This window comes from Lissotriton vulgaris, chromosome 7 (assembly GCF_964263255.1).
Source record: "Lissotriton vulgaris chromosome 7, aLisVul1.2, whole genome shotgun sequence".
NCBI classification, from domain to species: domain Eukaryota; kingdom Metazoa; phylum Chordata; class Amphibia; order Caudata; family Salamandridae; genus Lissotriton; species Lissotriton vulgaris.
In genome coordinates, this window is record NC_141695.1 from 886,943,769 (window position 1) to 886,962,627 (window position 18,859).

An 18,859-nucleotide genomic window follows, 5' to 3' on the forward strand; every position below is an offset into this window, starting at 1 on the left:
GAAACGCTTTTCGGAGCAACAGTTGACGAGAAACTATGCCAACTCAAAAAAGATAACGAGACGGCAAGATCCATGGGGGCATTGCAGTTCAGAGGCAACAGAAGAGGCACCCCGGCATGGAGGCCCGGCGGGAGAGGTGGAAACCAGCCAGGTACATCGCACCAGGCCTTCCAGCAGACGCACCAGGCAGACTCGCAGGCTCAGCAAGGTCACCAGAAGCAGTCCTGGCAATACCAGCCAAGAGGTCAGTCCTTTCGAGGGAGAAATGGCCGTGGCCAGAATAGAAGAGGGGGGCAGCAGCCCACCTCGATGTGACTTCAGACACCTCCGGGTGCCCGACCACAGAAAAGACCCCAGGGGGCACCACGTACGAAGGGGTCAGGACAATCTAAAGACCTACGACCACATGACACCAGTGGGAGGAAGATTAAAGTTCTATCTCCAAGAATGGAGAGAAATAACATCAGACAAATGGATCCTAAACATCATCCAATTCGGATACTGCTTGGAGTTGGAGAGAAAGCCAACAAACAGAAAACCAAGGGGGAAGCCACCAGCAAGAGAACAGCTGGCGAGGCTTCAGGAAGAAGTGCAAGAACTTCTACAAAAACAGGCCATAGAAAGAGTTCCCTTCAGGGAAAGGAACAAGGGAATATACTCAACGTACTTCCTAGTACCAAAGGTCGACGACAAGATGAGACCCATCCTAGACCTAAGGTTCCTCAACAAATTCATAAGAACACAAAAGTTCAAAATGACCTCCCTGCAGGAGGTGCTGCCGCAATTGCAGGTCGGAGACTTCATGGTCACGATAGACCTCAAGGACGCCTACTTACACATACCGATGAACGAGAAGCACAAGCATATGCTCAGGTTCGCAATCCGAGGAGGCCACTACCAGTTCACAACGCTGGCCTTCTGACTGAAATCAGCACCAAGGGTATTCACGAAGTGCCTCGCGGCACTCGCAGCGCACTTACGAAGACAGGGGATACACGTATACCCTTACCTGGACGACTGGCTGGTGAAAGCAAACTCGTACCAGAAGTGCAAGCAGCATGCACATACAGTGACGAGCACGCTCATAAACCTGGTGTTCTCCGTCCATTGGAAGAAATCATCAATGGAGCCGGAGCAAGTGAAGATCTTCCTGGGGGCAGAGATCAACACCTTACAGGGCAAAGTGTTCCCCAGCGAGAAGAGAGCAAGGGCACTGGTCAAGGAAACTCGCCTCTACCGGAAGGGACAAGCTCGGACAGTGAGGACTGCGAGCAAGATCATGGGGATGATGGCATCGTGCATCCACCTAGTGCCGAATGTGCGGCTCCACATGAGACCCATGCAAGAATGGCTCCAGGAACAATGGTCACAGGCTTCGGGCAGTTGGGAGGATCTTGTGGTGGTGACGCACGCAGTGCAGAAGGAGATGACATGGTGGACCTTGGAGAACCTAACAAGGGGACAGCCTCTAACACTCCCAACTCCGACAGTGACCCTCACCACTGACGCATCCCTGAAGGGATGGGGCGCTCACATGGAGGAACTCAAAGTGAGGGGTCTTTGGACGCCAGCAGATGCGACAAAGCACATCAATTACCTCGAATTGGAGACAATCTTCCTTGCACTGAAAGCCTTCCAGACAAGACTGTACAGGCAAAGGGTGTTGCTACAGACAGACAACACCACGGCGATGTTCTACATCAACAAACAGGGTGGAACACAGTCAACAACGCTTTCGACGCTGGCGCAGGAGATATGGAGGTGGGCCATCCCTCTCCAGATAGACCTGCTAGCCATACACCTATCAGGGAAGGAGAACATTCAGGCACACTGGCTGAGCAGACCGACCTCGGCATCCCACGAGTGGGAGCTCAATGCTCAGGAGACAAGGAGGCTGTTCAACAGGTGGGGAACACCATCAGTGGACCTGTTTGCAACACGCCAGAATGCGAAATGCCGAAACTTCGCATCCAGACAACACGAAAAAGGGTCCCTTGGGAATGCCCTATGGATAGGTTGGTCCGGGAAATTTGCGTACGCTTTTCCCCCGATACCACTGATACACAGAGTACTGAGCAAGTGCAGAACGAGCACCATGACCCTGATACTGGTTGCGCCACAGTGGGTGAGGCAGACATGGTACTCGCAGATCATGGAGATGGCGCAGTGTGCACCCCACAGATTCAGCAGAAGAAAAGACCTGCTCTCCATGCAGAACGGAGAGGTGCTGCACCCAGAACCAGAGAGTATGAGCCTAGTAGAATGGCTCCTGAGGACATAGAGTTCGCACATTTCAAACTGCCAGAGAGCACCCTCAGGGTCCTTCGGGAGGCACGAAGGCCCAGCACAAGGAAGTGCTATGTCGCAAAGTGGAAAAGGTTCACGATGTGGTGCAGGAGGGAAAGACTCCACAATAAAATGAAAAAGGACTCCACAGTACTGAAGTACCTGACACACTTACTGGAGAAAAACCTCAGCTCGTCCTCCTTGAGAGTTCACCTGGCGGCTATAGTGGCATACACAAGGGGTGAGATGGGCAGAAGCTTCTTCACATCACAAGTTGTAAAGAGGTTCCTGGAAGGAGCAAAAAGGATTGCACCACCCAAGCGGGTGCCACCACCGGCATGGAACTTAAACATGGTCCTGACGGAACTCATGAAGTAGCCCTTCGAGCCGCTTCACAAGGCCTCCTTGAAGATGCGAACTATGAAAACTGCTTTCCTGGTTGCAATTACGTCCTTACGCAGAGTGAGCGAGCTGCAAGCGCTAACGCTACAGGAGCCCTACTTACAAATACACAATGACAGGGTGGTGATGAGGACCGACCCACACTTCATGCCGAAGGTGGTGTCCAAGTTCCACATGAACCAGTCATACAGATACCGAGTTTTTTCCAAAAACCAACCACTAGCGCAGAGCGGGCTCTGCACACCCTGGACGCCAGAAGGGCGGTCATGCATTACATTGAAAGGACAAAAGGACACAGGAAAACGAAACAGTTCTTTGTGTCGTTCGCCAACAGTTACATGGGCAAGGCAGTGACTAAGACCACTATTGCACGATGGATCGCGCAAACAATCCAACTCTGCCACAAAAGGGCAGGAGAAGAACTGGCAGAGGGGGCACGCGCCCACTCCACTAGAAAAAAGGGGGCTACAATAGCCTTCCTGGCCAATACACCCATACGAGACATATGCCTGGCGGCAACATGGGCTTCGGTGCACACATTCACGAAGCACTATTGCGTGGATGTTCAGATGAACAAAGAAGCACAAGTCGGACAAAGGGTGCTCCAGCATATATTCAGAAACCAGAGCTCATCTTCCACCCAGCCGCCACGGAAATGAGAAACCGCTACGAAATCTATGCACAGCATAGTGAATCCAGAAAGATTCACGCTGCAAAACGAATAGTTTCTTACCTGTCGGTGTAGTTTTGCAGCTTGAAGATCTTTCTGGATTCACTAGTGAACCCACCCACCTCCGCCAGAAAGATGAGGCTGGAGAGAGAAGAGGTGGTCAAAAAAAAAAAAAAAAAGAAAATAGGAGGAGAAGAAGTAAGAGAATATAAGGACAAGTGGTAAAGAAATTATCACCTGAATAGAACATTGCCATTGCTTCGGAAAAGAAAGAAACGCGGAAAAAAGAATCCGAAGATGGCGCCCAAGAGTGGGAGCTTCCGCAGGAAGCATGCCGACGTCACCGGAAATGCACCCGAGGAGGTGTGACGCCGACGCCCACAAGGGCTACGAAAAAAAAAAAAAGAAAGAAAAGACTACGAATCCGGACCCAACCACAAGACCGCGGAATTTGCACAGCATAGTGAATCCAGAAAGATCTTCAAGCTGCAAAACTACACCGACAGGTAAGAAACTATTCGTTCCTTTCTCTCCACCCATCCAAGAGTACTTAGTGGTGTAGGTTTCAGGCTGATGGAAGCTGACTTGTGGTGTCTTCCCAACAGACACACTAGATTGAGAATCTAAGAAGGAAGAAGCCGTTGACCAGGATTTTTAGGTCTCGCGACCTATCAATGCGCGCAAGCGCATTGAGCGGAGCGAGAATTCAAGTGCTCAAAATACTTGTGAAACCAAGGGTTTCGTTCGTGCGGTTTTCTTTGAGTTCACGTGAATCACGTGACCAAACAAGCACGCGCCATCAGCCTCCCTCCCGCCCTCCTAATTGCATTTTTTCACGGCCGCACAGCACATCAAAGGGCTTCTCCCAGCGTGTGCTGTGCGGCTTCTCCTCCCCTAATTATTCATGGCTGGCACTGGAATGATGCAGCCCACCCCGAGGATTGAATCCTGTTTTCCTGCACCAAAGGCAGCAGCGTTATATGTTGAGCCACCTCCTCGCACCGTTTGTATCATGTGTTTTTTAATGGCTTTGCTCGCTTCCCATCGTTTTCTTGTTTTCCCCCTCCCTTTCAAATCACGTTGCTCGTCATTTCCTTGTCCTTTTTTGCTCTCACTATTTAATTTCTTTTTTTGTTCCTTAATTTTCTTTTATTTCTCTTATCTTCTCATATATTTTTCTATTTTGTCTTTTTATGCTTCTATGCATTTCTCTTCTTTTTCTTTCTTTCTTATTTTACCATTTTCTATTTTTTAAAACTGCCATGACGCGGTTTAGAGCTGTAATTAAAAGTATAAACCGGGGCCTTATTTCTGGCAAGTAACACCTGAGATACGAGATCAAGTTACGTTTGTTTATCTTGTACACAAACGTTCTGCCTTCCTTAAGAGTAACTGACACCTGGCGGAAGTAACGGGGGCACGTGAAGGGCGCTCACGAAATCTCAGCATGCCAGTCATTTACGACCGGGTGGCGCAGAGGGCTCATTTCTAGGCTTAGGAAACTTGTACTACAAAAGACCACTTTTTTTCTTTGCAGTCTCAAATATTTTTCCACATTAGTCCTAACTCCGCTCCCTTCCACGTGGATCTTTATATCTTTCTTTTGTCATTTATGTGCAGGAAAGCGCGGGAAATGGGTTCCAAATGCTTGTGAATACCGTTCATTTAAGATTTAGTGAGCTAGGACCACTTCTCTACATACTTTTCCCCGTCAACTCCCATAATATAACGCCGAGGATATTTAAAAGAGTAAATAATGGAATAGGAAAGTACGCCACAAAACCAGTTCGAGATCTCAGTAAGGCGAAGATAGGCAACAGGCCCCAGGCTGAATTAGGAGCGAGTGGGTTGTGTGATATCCAAGGACTGACCCAGGGCTGAAAACTTGACCACGTTCTTTTGTTTGTAGCACACATAAGAGAAGTGCATAGGTACGAAAAATTGGAATCCGTTATCAAAACAGTGGCTGATTTCGTCTTTTAGGTCTGTGGGCTCTGAAGCAGCCATTCACCCGTCTGAGAGGTCCATTGAATTATAGATTTTCAATAAGCACCGAACCCTTGTAATTGGCTCGTGTGTAATTAACTGCTACAAACAGGGACAGTCAGTGGCGAAAGAAATTCTGTGGACGGATGAAATTGTGAGGCAAGTACATAAAGTATGCAACACAATTGTAAAATAGGGAATCGTTATGGGATAAAGCTAATCGTGCAACATTCTCGTGATTGTCGAAGCATTTTAACGCATTGAAAAAAGAATTACATTTCTATTAAAAAAAATTGGATTGATTAAGAAAACTGCAGTTTCTATTCAAAATGCTACTCCACAATTATGTCGTCTTCGATTGGAGCACTAGATAACCACTCGATTAACACTGCCCTTTCTACATTCAAATAGATTGTGTAACACCTATACAATCATGCGCTTACCAGAAAACACGCCTTCTTACTATAATAAAAGGTGTGGCACACTTAATGTTGCCACCTCGCTACCGCTCTACAACATCTTCAGACTATGCAAAGCTGGCAGGACGTGATGATTTATGGCACGAGGGTGGAACATTCACGCTTGCGCAAGACCGCCATGGCCAGACAAGCAGATGCTTTTATGCAACCTTTACAATCCTTTCCCATCCATCAGTCGTGGAGTGAAGTGCCCGTGAACTGAAGACCCGGAAGCAATGGCGGGTGGACGCAGCCCATCCCTCCTTGTGGGGGCAGTGGTTTCATGTGTGCACTGCTCTGCCCTCAGCATGGCCTGGCTTTGGAGCTCTTCTTGCACAGGCCTGGCTTGCACATGGACTGGAGTCTGGACGTGTCTAGGGGCTGGGTGGTTTGGCTTGACGCAAGCTCTGTGCAGGCCAATGGTGATTTCCAGGTCTAGGCTGCAAGTCCTTGAACTTTGACCCTTCCTAATGACTTATCCAGACAGTTTGTAACAATCTAGGCTCCTTCATTTAGCTAGTAATACAATCAGTTCTGCCTCTAGGCGCTATGAGAATTCGAACAGGAGACAAGCCCCGGTATGAAGAGTGCTCCACAGCTGTTCCGAAGAGCTGGGTCCAAGGTGCTGGGGGTGGAGGGTGCAACCAACCACAGCCGATTGCACCCTCTGCAGTTTTGAGCATGGATTTTCAGGAGAACAAGTTTGTTGGTTGACCTGTTTGGACTTTAAATTAAGCGAGGCCAGGGTGCAACGCGAAATGAACTTATTCAGCGCAGAAGAGGCAGCGTGAGCTATGCTGGAGCCACGAAAGCACACACAAGCTTTCAGTACGAACCCCCTCCGAGGAGACATGGTCCCTTCACTGTAAAGGAGTCGTGCGATAGAAACAAACTAGAGAACATATCAAACATATCCACCATTGATAAATAAGCACGCACCAGGAGATAGTCTTACATTTGTACATTAGAAGAAAAAAAAAAAACACAAACCTCAGCAGCTCACCTAAAATTGCATTGCTATCGGGAGGGAAATATTTGGCGAATTAACCAAGCAGCGCTCTGAAGCTGCCTAGGAACGGATAGCGCTGAATAAAAGAACCAGAGAAATAAATGGATATTTATAACTTGAAACGGTGCGTTTATAATGTGCGAGCCTGGCGTTACATTGCGCACGGTTCAGAGAAGTGAAAGTGTCCTTTTTCAATAAAATACCAAAAACAGAGTTTTTATGCTTTACATTGGAGTTGCATCTCTGTTGGGGGCTAGCCTCTGTATTTAGCAATGCCAATAGCTCAAACTTAATTAATGCGAGACCTATTGGCAACGCCAGTGCTTGTTCAGTTAGTAGTCTGGCCCTAAAATCGTTACATGCTGCATGCCTGCTGAGGAAATGCACCCATGCCTTGTGGGATATGGACCACATGATTTTTTTCGCACCTTCCAGATCACCTCAAGGAGCATTTGTACGAGTCTTTGAGTCAGATAAGTTGCAATCATGCACATCATAAAGGCGGGTCTGAAGACATTCCACTCTGTTGCAGGGGCTAAGGGGTCTTTAGTATCCCTGCATCGGCACAACTGGTTGAGTGGTGGTTACGGCACAGCTCTGAAGGTCAGAAGTCCCAGTGTTTCCATACCTAGACAACTGGCTGCTCAAAGCCTGTTCATCGCAGCTTGTGTTGCAGCACCTCCCGGTAATAGTGCCATTGTTATTCAACCAGGACTTTTATATCAACAATTCCCAAGTGTCATCTAGAGGCCTTTCAGCATCTCCTGTTCATATTGGCAGTATTGGGCAGTTCATCACTTCAAAGTTTTCCTTCTCGTCCTAGGTTCCAAGATATTCAGGTTCTGATTACAATGGTTGGTGAGAGGGCTCGAATTTGAGTTCCAATAGGGCTACGCCTGCAAGGCCTGTTTGCTTCCTGCATCCGTCTGTTCACATATGCATGCTGGCACACAAGTGCTTTCCAGTGGTGCTTCCCAAGGCAGTGGTCTTAGCCTGAGAGAAGTTTCCCAAGCTACTTGATCACTAGGGAAACTGGATTGGTGTTTGGTGGAGAAGAACCTGTTCCAAGCTATTTCCTTCTACCCTCCACCACTCGTGGCCACAGTGGTGATGAATGTCTTTACTCTCCAGAGAGGGACTTTACTAAAGGAGCAGGAGATCAGAGAACTCTAGTCTCCAAAGGAGCAGGTATTCCACATCCACGTCAGTCTATCCAGATCTTGACGTACAATACAACCGAGATGTGGTACCTCAACAAGCAGGGAGGAGTGAGCTCTCACATTCTTTGTCGGCGAATGTTGTGGCTCGTCTTGAGACCAGCTACCTAGAGCTTTGCCTTATGGGATACCTGAGCCAACCCTTGGCCTTAATGGGGCACTGCATCCATGGCCTTTCATTTTTACATGTTGGGTATAATTATATGTAGGCTGTTCGGAATTCGGTTTAAACCGAATGTAAACGATAATACCCTACCGATTGAAATTAAGGTGACCTGGTTTAAACCGAGTGTCACTGTTTTTTTACATATTTCGAGTGCCACTGATTTTTTTTTACATATTTGTTGCTCCGCTTGGCCACTTGAGGGAGCCAAAGGAGCACAAAAAAGAACTATCCTTGAGGAATGTCCTCCCACTGCTGCGGATTTAAGCCAGCAGGGTCGCGGGACAGCAGAGAGAAGCCCACACCCCGCATTCGCTGGACAAAGGCAGCAGAGTGTCTCCTGTCGCGCCTCTGTCTGAGAACAGCCCGAGGGGTGCCACCAACAAAAGGAGCTTTCATAGCTCATAAAGGGACAGCGGCGTCACTAGATGGTGCGGGGGGTGCGGACCGCACCGGGTGACACCAATCTGGTTACACTACCATTCCCCAACCCTGCTTTTGTCGTGTTAGACCAGACTCTCACCAGAGGTTTTTTGATGAAAAAGGATGAAGGATTCGCTTGGCAGCATCTGCCGCTCGCGCACCTGAGGCCCTGGCGCGGAGAACTTCCAGGAGATTGGTCTGTAGCAGGGCCGACGCGCATCTGATTCACTTGGCTCCTGTACACCGGTTCATTAATTGGCAGAGGCCGCCCCCCCCCCCCCCTCCTCCTCCCTCTGTTTGGATGAGAAGCAGCCTGGTAGGCTTCCCAAACACACATATCCGAGTCTAATTGCTTGTCTCTTTGCAGGTCTCGGGGAAAGTTACATGCCCGAGTCAAGTGAGTGTAAGTGAAACATGTAAACAAACAAGAAAATGGAGCGACTGGCAGCAGCACACATGTCATGAGGAGGAGTGAAGGGGGAGGGAGAGGGAGAGAGAGATGTATGGGAGGGGAGGAAGACGAAAGCCGTCGATGAAAGAAGCAAGAGGGAGAACAGGGGTATCGAAGGGAAAGAAGAAGAGAAGGAAGGAATGTATCGATGGATGGTAGGAGAGGGGTGGAATCAAGGTGGGGGTGAAGGGAGGAGCGGAAAGAAGGAATGAGGTTATGAAGGGAGGGAAAGCGGGAAGGAAAGATAAAAAAACTTTATAGAAGTAAGGAGGTAAATAAGGATAGGGAAGACGAGAGAAATATTAACTCTGTGAAAGGAAGGCGAAAAAAGTAAGGGAATTAAAGAGGAAGGGATTTGTGAAGGGAGAGACGGAAGGAACAGATATAGGAAAGAAGGAAGGAAAGAAGAAGAAGAAGATTATGAATGAAGGAAAGGACGGAGTGGGGGATGTTCTTCAGAGAAGTGCAGAAGGAAAGGGTGAAAGAAAGACAAAAAAAGAGAAAGAAAAAGAGAAAGAAAAAGAGTAAAAGGAAGACGGGGGAAAGAATGAAGGGAAGATGAAGGAGGGGATAGAGGAAGGATGAGAGCAAACAGAAGTGAAAAGGAGAAAAGAGGAGAGGGCACTGAACAGAAAAATAAAAATGATGTTAAGGTGTATAAGCCATGAGAATGCAGGGAGAAAGAATGAAAGGGTAACAATGAGAAAAATAAGAGGGGCGGGAGCTAGGAAGAGGGCAACATTGTTTTGATGGAATTAGTGGTGAGACCGAAGGAGAAATAGGGAGAGAGGGAAAGAGAGGGTGAGTGAGACAGAGAGAATGGGAGAGTGGAAACAAAGAGCTGGAAAGTACAGAACTGATGGTCTCAGAATGGGGCAGAGAAGTGGGGGAAAGAAAAAAGGGAAGGAGAACGAAGAGTAGAAGATAAAAAAGAAGGCAAAGGAGTCTAGAAGTAAATGACTGCAAAAGATGAAGAGGGAGAAGCCAACGAGTCGAAAGGTTGAGAAGGAGATAGGAAGACAATTAGGAGGTACAGGCATAAGAAAGACTGTAGAAGAGCTTAGAGTCACTTTATTTCCTTGTGTTCGGATTGGATGCACACTTTTTTAAATATTGACATACCTTTTTTGTGAAGTTACTTTAGTTATTAGTAATAAACAACATTTATGCTGTTGACTATTAAAATGCGATTGTTTGCAAAAAAAGGCAAAGTATGAGAGCGGTTAAAAGAACAGCTAGTAAGAAATGAGAAAAGAGTAAAGGAAGTTAATTGGGCACGAAGGTGTCAGTCAAGAAGCAACTAGAGAAGAAGTGCTTGTGCCATCATTGCCTAAATGAGAATTAGGCAACCGAACACCCATAGTGCAAACCACCTCACGGAGAGCACACGAAGAAGTATGAACAGGACCAAAGTGGGCTCCCAAGAGACCCTTGCCTCAGCTCCCACTCGATCCAAGCATGTTGTAACCCCAACTAGGTCTACGTCACTGGGTGCGTCTGGTGTGTCTATGGGAGGCCAGGTCTGCTCATGCCCCGTCAGGCCATGGCACTCTAATGAGACGCCAGCATCACGGTTCTCTCCTGACTTGCTGTAATTTGAGGCTGGGGCCCCGGTGTTGCTCTGGCCTTTGGGGAATTCTTGCCTCGGCCCCCTGCTTCGTGGGGCCTGCCTGGGATAGCAGTGTCATCCCCTGCTGGGCTTTGGTCTTTAGGTTATGGGGCCAACAAAGGAGGGTGTGAATACGCGCGGGGAGGGCTGATTTGTGGCCTTTGTGCCATTCACACCTCGGGCTATTGTGGGCTGGGAGGGGGATAAGAGAAGCAGCCTTCCTAGCAGCCAGGTGTTGTCACCTTAGCCCCAGTGTCTTTTAGGCCTTGTTGGGGGGGTGCGTGGCTTAAAGACTGGATATGGCACCGCACAAAAATGTGTGTCTATAAAAGTACAGAAAGCACTGAGTGGAACAGTGTGTGGCGGAAACAAACAGACTCTTCGAGTGGCCGATGCTTTCAAATAGTAGACTGCACGCCAATGCCATCTCTGTTTGAACTTGCTTTTGTCCCGTTCAGTGGGTTGTGTCGGGCGCCGGCAGTGCCTTATTAAACCAGCCACAGAATCTTGCACACAACTTGTTAAGTTTAGTTTAAAGCCTCGACCTAGTGACGGAGGATGGGTAGGGAGACAGGACTGACTGTCCGCTCAATTACCAGCTCCCAGTATGACAGAAAATAGTGCCATTATAATAACCAATACCCTGAAAGGGAACGATAACAAAATAATGTTACCGTATAATCGCGAGTTAAAGTGAACAGGCGGTGCATTGCGGCAACAACTTTCCATAAAATATTTGGCTGCGCACCACGGGTTAACGGAGCCTCGGCTCGGTCGTATTATCACTAACAAAGCTGTCATTACGGACGCCGGGCATGAATATTTTACAGGGTTGGCGTCTGCCCGGTTCTCCAACAGGCTGGGCCCAAGCTGCACTTAGAGGCTCTGCAGGGGCATGCCTCTCCCTCCCACGCCAAGGGGTTGTTGGGCCCACTATGCTCCTTCAGAGAAGTTGTGGACGTGGACATTCACCACAGAAACCCACAGGACCAGAAAGTAACTAATCGGACTAAACTGAGAGAAACAGGCTGTCTGAGAGGGTAAGGCAGAAGGAACCTGCTCCGAAACCCTTGGGCTCACCCTGTACTTACCCTGAATATGGTCAGCACTGTATACAAGGGGTAAGATGCAGTTCACTTAAGTTACATTACACAAAAGCCCTACCAGCACAGACAAGCAGCCAAGGACTACGTATGCCTGGAGAACTTTGAAAAGGACTGAGCGACCAGCCAAGGTGGCTTGGACTCCCAAGGCAGAAAAATGTAACCATCTCACAAGAGAAGGGTGAGGCTTTAGTGTGGAAAAAGGGGATTGAGGGTGGGCAGAGAGACACACAAGGGTGCGGGTGGGGTGGGTGCAATGGGAACAAGCATTGAAAATGCAATAAGTCTCGCCTTGATTAAGTTAGTCATTTGCTTTCCTAATGGTATTGTATAGCAAAGCAAATGGCTTTAACTTAATGAAAGGCGAGACCTATTGCATTTTTAATGCTTGTTTTAACAGTCGCCTTCAGACGAGGCCCGTGCATGCTACTGTTGAATATGTGGCGTCTCTCACTGGGGTCTCTGCGCCTAAATAAGCTTCTGATGGCAATGGCGTCATGTAACCCTATTCGATAGCTAGGTGAGGCTTAAATGGCGGCGGATGAAGCTAATGTATTACATTGTGTGCCTGTAATACTCATAACTTTTTTTTGTTAGAGGAAGTCTTTTTTTAACCCCATTTTTTTGACTTGCATATGCCCCTTCAGCCACATTGCAATTTCATAATAGCATTTAAAAAAGTTCTCTACGTATATTTGACAAACACTTGCTGAGTGACCAATGCACGCTTCCATTTAAAACAAGCCTTTACAATGCAATAGGTCTTGCATTTGAGCAGTTTGAGCTATTCACATTGCAAATAACAATGCCTTTTATTTTTGTTTGCGTTTTACAATGCCAGTAGCTTAAACTCACATAAATGCGAAAACTATTGCATTGCAAATGCTTGTTAAATCTGAGCTGCAGAATCAAAGAACAATGGAAAGTATTTCATGACTTTATTAAGCTTCTGAAATGTAGAGCAGTATACAATTTCTGAAAAACAATTGAAAAAGCAATCATAAAAGCAAAGCGTTTCATAAACACCGGCAAAACACCGTTTCAGTTGTTTTTTATGGCGCGAAAATTTGAAATCACTGAAAAGCACTGTTTTTTTCAGGTATTGAAATCACTGGAAAACACTGACAAAACACCACCAGAATTTACCCAAAATAGAAACTGAAAACAGGGAAGCCTAATTATATGGGCTATTTTAAATTGTTTTAATCATAGTCTTATGTTAAAATAAATGCCTTTTTAATGGCATCAAGCGATTTTTTTTTTTTTTACTGTTTTGAAGAGTTTTCTCTTGCAAATGTTTCCGGGCTCTCACAGGGAGACAGAGCTGTTACTTTTTCCTGAATTCAACAGAGTGCTGTGACGGAGAGCCAGTATTACAAGTAGCATTTTTTTACTTCTAAACCGAGTTCTACACTGTGGGTATTATTTTTTGAATTTATAAACGCACCACCCACCTCACTGTGTTTCAGGGGCACAGTTGGGAAGTAATACTTATCTTTCTAGTGATCTCAAAGCAATGGACCACCTGATGACGATAATGGACAGGGATAGCTTTTCATTACCAATTATGCTGGCGTATGCACACCATTTTATACTTGGGTTTTACATAGTACAATAGTGGTGTTTTCAGCCAAATGTACAATTATGTTTTAATTGGCTTAAAAACAAAGTAAGAGAAAGAAAGGGATACCTGATTTGGCAAGTTTTCTAGCTTGTGTTTATAGATTGAAAATATTTTAAAATGTGTTCCAAGATCTTGCAAATTCACAGAGATGTCCAACTTTTAAGAAATCGGCTGGAATACCAATTGGGACCAATGATTACAAGTGTGTATTTTTTCTTTGTCCATCATACATCTTTTTAACACACACTAGTTGACCAATGATAGGCTCGCATGTTGATTTTCATGCCTCTATGTTGCCCTAGCTGAGCAAATATAATGGCATGTGTTGACATAGTTAGTATTAAACAGCGTTTGTGAAGCACACAATTTGTCATTACTTTATTAATGCAGCACAGGTTAAACTCTGAATTTATTTTGTGTTTCTTCCCTTCTCCAACAGAAATGTGAGCATAACTTGAGTAAACCAGAGTTTAACCCAACATCTATCAAATTTAAAATCCAGCTGGTGGCTGTGTGAGTATTCTGGCATATTGGACCACTATTTCTATCCCTTTACCCTAAGTAGTACATGTGTATGGCCACATATATCATGCTTTCCTGCTGTTTTGTGTGCATTTGTTCCAGCTGTGGTAGGTGGGTCTTTATCTCTCCCTGCTTCTACTTGGACGGGGTCTCTTATTATTGATGTGAATACTTGTGTGTAGCTACTGCTGTGAATATCTGTATGTGTTGCCTTTCCTTCTTGTTCTTTTGCTCTTTGGGCACACAAATGGTTGCAGGTTATTTGTGGGGGGACTAAGTCCAAGGTACTCGTTCCAAGGGGCAGTAATCTTTTGGTGAGTGGGCAGTAAAATTTCGTGGGAATCATCCCACACTTGCATCTATAGTTAAAATTACCTGTAGCAGAACTAGGACTACAGGTAAGTTACTATTAGTTGGTGATTTTTCTTGCAGTATAACTAATACTTGCATCTTCGTGTGTCTTCTCAGAAGTCTAGATTATGGTGCTATATACTTGATGAAAGGCTCTTTATTTCCCTTCTTTGATGCACACTATAGCAACAGACATGTCACCTTTATAGCCTTCTTGGTATAGTGTTGTACTACACAATGAGATCACTAGCACTCCTTCAACATCCGTCTCCCACAAACTTCTAGCGAGAGAATGAGTAATAAGCTTCACTTGATAATAGGGCTTTTTGCGTTGTTGTGCATTGCTGGGAAAGAGGCAGTGCAGTTTTCATTAATCTGAAACATACTAACCTATATAGAAAGGGATGTAGTTGTTGCTTAACTGTTGCTGTTTGACCAAGAATTGTAGCTCTGTTTACTTAAGCTGTATTTGTATTACTTTCAAATGTGTAGGAACTACATCCCGGAAGTAAGGATCATGTCCATCCCCAACCTGCGCTATATGAAGGTCAGTAATTTCCTTAGGGAGAAGCAAGGACAACAAGCATTGGAAATGCAATAGGTCTCGCATTAGAAAAGTTGGAGCTATTGGTCTTGTAAATGACAATATATTTTATTTATGTGTTGGTTTTTAAAATAGCTAAATTGATAGCTTTGTCATTTACAATGCCAATAGTTATAACTTTGGCGAATGTGACACCTATAGCATTTGTAATGCAACATGTATTGTATTTACGTGACTTAGATGGCAGCTCTGGTCGTTATGCCACATCTCTAGGGAGATGTACGAAGTACTGAGGAAGACAAGATAAACTGCACTTCAATAATGATGTCGAAATTAAGTTAGTACCTCTTTGATCGTTTTACTGCAAAATTGTGAAAATTATGAGACTCTAGTTCAGAACAGGTCGAATTTAGCTGTAGGACAAGGCAATCCAAGAAGTGCCAGTTGTTGTGGTGGCGAGTGATGCTGTGGCGTTCAGTGATGCTGTGGTAGCGCATAGTGATGTTTTTGGTGTGTGTGTGGGGGTATGGGGGTGTGGAGGTGGGAGTGGGGGTGGGGTGTGTGTGTGGGGGTGGAGTGGGTATGTGGGGGGTGAGTGGGGTTGTGTGTGTGGGGGGTAGTATGTGTGTGTGTGTGGGGGGTTGTGTGTGGGATTATGTGTGTGGGCAAAATGTATTCCTGATGGTTTAATTATATGGGCAGCAACCGACTAGCATGTGGGTAGAAGCATCGTGCAGGGAGAGAGAGGGGAGGTGGTGGCGGCTGGGGAGGGGGAGGAGAAATGCGAGTAAGGCTGTGTGCGGGGTGAGAGAGGGGAGGTGCTGGCGGCTGGGGAGGGGGAACAGATGGCGATGGCAGGAGATTACACAGACGGCGGCCTATAGCTTAGCCCTGGCCTGCACAGTATTACTCTCCCGCACAGCTTCCAGACCTTGTCCTCAACTGAGTGGCAGCTTCTATACACATTTATCGCCTCTGCATTATCGCTAATCAGTCGCTAGGTCTTCATGCCCCGATCTTATCACTTCACAGATAAGAGAAATAACGACCAAATAAAATAAATAATTTCTGACCAAATAGTCTAATAGACGCCATGTTTCAAGTCTAGGCCTTAAAAGGTGCACTCGTGTACGGTAAAGCCATGAAACCGTGTAGGCTCAACAGATGCGAACCAAAGCGAATCATAAAACTCTGGGTAAACCGTGTCCAAAATTACAGTTTTGTCACGCAATCCATTTAAACCCAGCCGCCGACAGGGCAAGGGAGGTCTCGGGCAAATAGAGCGGTATGCACACACAAGTTCCTCCGCGCCACCAGCAGGGGTCAGTAGCGCGCATGCCCAACAATGGTGCTCTCCAGTTACAGCGGCACGTGCACAGCGCCCTCCAAACTAGACAAAAACCCAGAACGTTATTTCTCTTATCTGTGAAGTGATAAGATCGGGGCATGAAGACCTAGCGACTGATTAGCGATAATGCAGAGGCGGCCAATGTTTTTGAACCTTTTTTAGGGATTACGAAACGCCACTGTTGACACGCTTTGTTTCCTATTATTTTCTCTGTTGACTTGCATAGAAGTGGAGGCAGCCCCTGAGATGCTGTTTTCCCGAAAGCTGACACGGCGGGCAGGGGAGGGGGCGGAGCGGGGAGAGGTGCGACACGGCAGGCAGGGGAGGAGAGTAGGAGGAGGAGGGGGGAGGAGAGTAGGAGGAGGAGGGGGGAGGAGAGTAGGGGAGGCACGCGACTGATTAGCGATAATGCAGAGGCGGCCAATGTTTTTGAACCTTTTTTAGGGATTACGAAACGCCACTGTTGACACGCTTTGCTTCCTATTATTTTCTCTGTTGACTTGCATAGAAGTGGAGGCAGCCCCTGAGATGCTGTTTTCCCGAAAGCTGACACGGCGGGCAGGGGAGGGGGCGGAGCGGGGAGAGGTGCGACACAGCAGGCAGGGGAGGAGAGTAGGAGGAGGAGGGGGGAGGAGAGTAGGAGGAGGAGGAGGGGGGAGGAGAGTAGGGGAGGCACGGCCTAGCGGCCGTGCAATCAAGAAGTGAGGGGGCGAAGCTGGGGGAGGCTGTGAGAGAGAGAGTAGGCAAGGCAGGCGGCTGGGGGCATGTGCACGCGCTTTTAAGCTCAATGCGCATGCGCATTGAGCTTTATTTTCTCGTGCACTGCAAGGAATCGCCACGATTCCTTGCAAGTTGGTTAAAGAGTGGATAAGCCCCCATAGTCTCGCAAGCTCGATGCGCATGCGCATCGACAGGCGAGACCTAAAAAGGACAGGTGGGATGTTAAAACTCCATAAAGAAATGGGCAGAAATATACAGACTATTTTTGAGGAAAGCACCAGCCCTCGTAACTCTACCAATCATGACTTTGATAGAGCAGTTGGTCTTTTGAGTGGGATCTTTTGTTCACAGGGGATCATCATGTCATAAGCACCGAATTGTACTGCCCACGCATGGGCTCATTCAGTGCTTATGATATGACTTCGAAGGCAATTCTCCTGGAGGAGAACCAGGATTACGTGTCAGTACATTTTCCATCTCTTCAAAAGGCTGGAGCGGATTAAAATATGTTCGAGGCATGTGGGCTGCTGAATTCATATCTGTGCATAGATCGCCGCCTAGTGTTGGGTCCGGATGATTGCACATTGTTGTCCTGGAAGAGTCTTCGAAGTATCACGAGATAGGTGGCTCTTCCCCTGGACTACAGTGCGCATGGGCATCCTCTCCATCCTCAGATTGTTTTTTTTTCGGACATTGGGTTCGGATGTACTTTCTTGACTCAAGTTCGGAATCAATATAAAACACTTTTTCAAGGCCAAAAGGCCTTCGGGGCGTCGGTATTGTCTTTCGTTCGGTGCCACGTACTTGATCCAGTTCTTCGAACAGGATGTCGAAGGCCGTTGCCTTTTTTCGACACCAGGGGCCCCATCAACGATGGAACGGAGCCCATTCAAAAGATGCCCCGTTTGCAACTCCAAATACCCTCACATTGATGTGCACCCAGTGTGCAATAAATGTCTATCCCCGGACCACGACGAGGCCAGCTGCGTGGCCTGTTCTAGGTTCAGGTCAAAGAAGACGCTTCGACGAGCAGCAAGACAGTCGGCACAGAAGACGACGCCCGACCCGGAGAACCTCTTCGAGGCTGATGACGACGAGGGCGTCGATGAAGAGGATCCTGAACAACAGTCTGATCCTGCGTCGGAGCACGATTCTATCTATGATGAGGACAAAGAAGAAGACTATGTCCATGAGGAGGACGTCGTCTAGGTAGGAGACAACGCAGAGGCCATCGGAGCCGTCGATAACTCGAGCGATGAGCAAGGCCCAACCGCAGTCGCGGGGCCCAATACTGACGCTGTACTTTCTAAGGCTCAGGTCGAGGCATCGCCGGAAGGCCTTAGCCAAGATCTTAATCCACATTCTATAGCCCCGCGTCAAGGCCCGGCTAAGAATATTTCTAAGGAGCCATCGGTCGATCAACCACAATCAGCGGTGAAATCGAAACCGACAGATGCTAAACCGAAACTGATGAAAACAGTCCTCGGATCAACGGCTTCGGAGTCATCGGCTCCAATCAAAACCAAAAGTGTCATCGACCCTTTGGGGTCACAAAGGGGCGTCGGCCCAAAGATCGGGGCGCCAAAGCCTGTCTCTACGGTCCAGCACGTCACGTTGACGCCGTCGACGTCCAAAGATGGTGACGCTGGCAAAGGACTCAAGGCTAAGAAGACTCTCGATCCGAAGCTTCCAGCTTCCAAGCCAATAGTGGGCAAAGCCTTCGAGTCGAAGAGCAAAATCGACCCGAAAGAGCATGTCTCGTCGAAGCAAAAGAGCGTGCCTGCTGCGCACCGGGAGCTCGAGTCGACGCAAGGCCGCAAGCAAACTAGTGATCAGACGAAGTCGGTCGGATCGAAGACAGCGCCACCCTCGAAGAAAGTCGGGTTGTCTCCAATGCTTACGCCACCAATCCAGTACAGACTGCCCCCGACCGCTCGGCCCAAGGCGTTCAAGCCACAAAAAAGCACTGACAC

At 47.3% G+C, this 18,859-nt stretch overlaps 1 protein-coding gene across 2 annotated transcripts in view; it reads left to right on the forward strand.

Moving 5' to 3' along the window:
* Positions 1-18,859, forward strand: part of DCTN4 (dynactin subunit 4) — a 117,268-nt gene that overhangs the window by 82,815 nt on the left and 15,594 nt on the right. For both annotated transcript variants that reach the window (XM_086931292.1, XM_086931293.1), the window contains 2 exons: positions 13,841-13,914; positions 14,767-14,821. In XM_086931292.1, the coding sequence (XP_086787418.1) occupies positions 13,841-13,914; positions 14,767-14,821 (129 nt within the window). The remainder of the gene's footprint in view (positions 1-13,840; positions 13,915-14,766; positions 14,822-18,859) is intronic.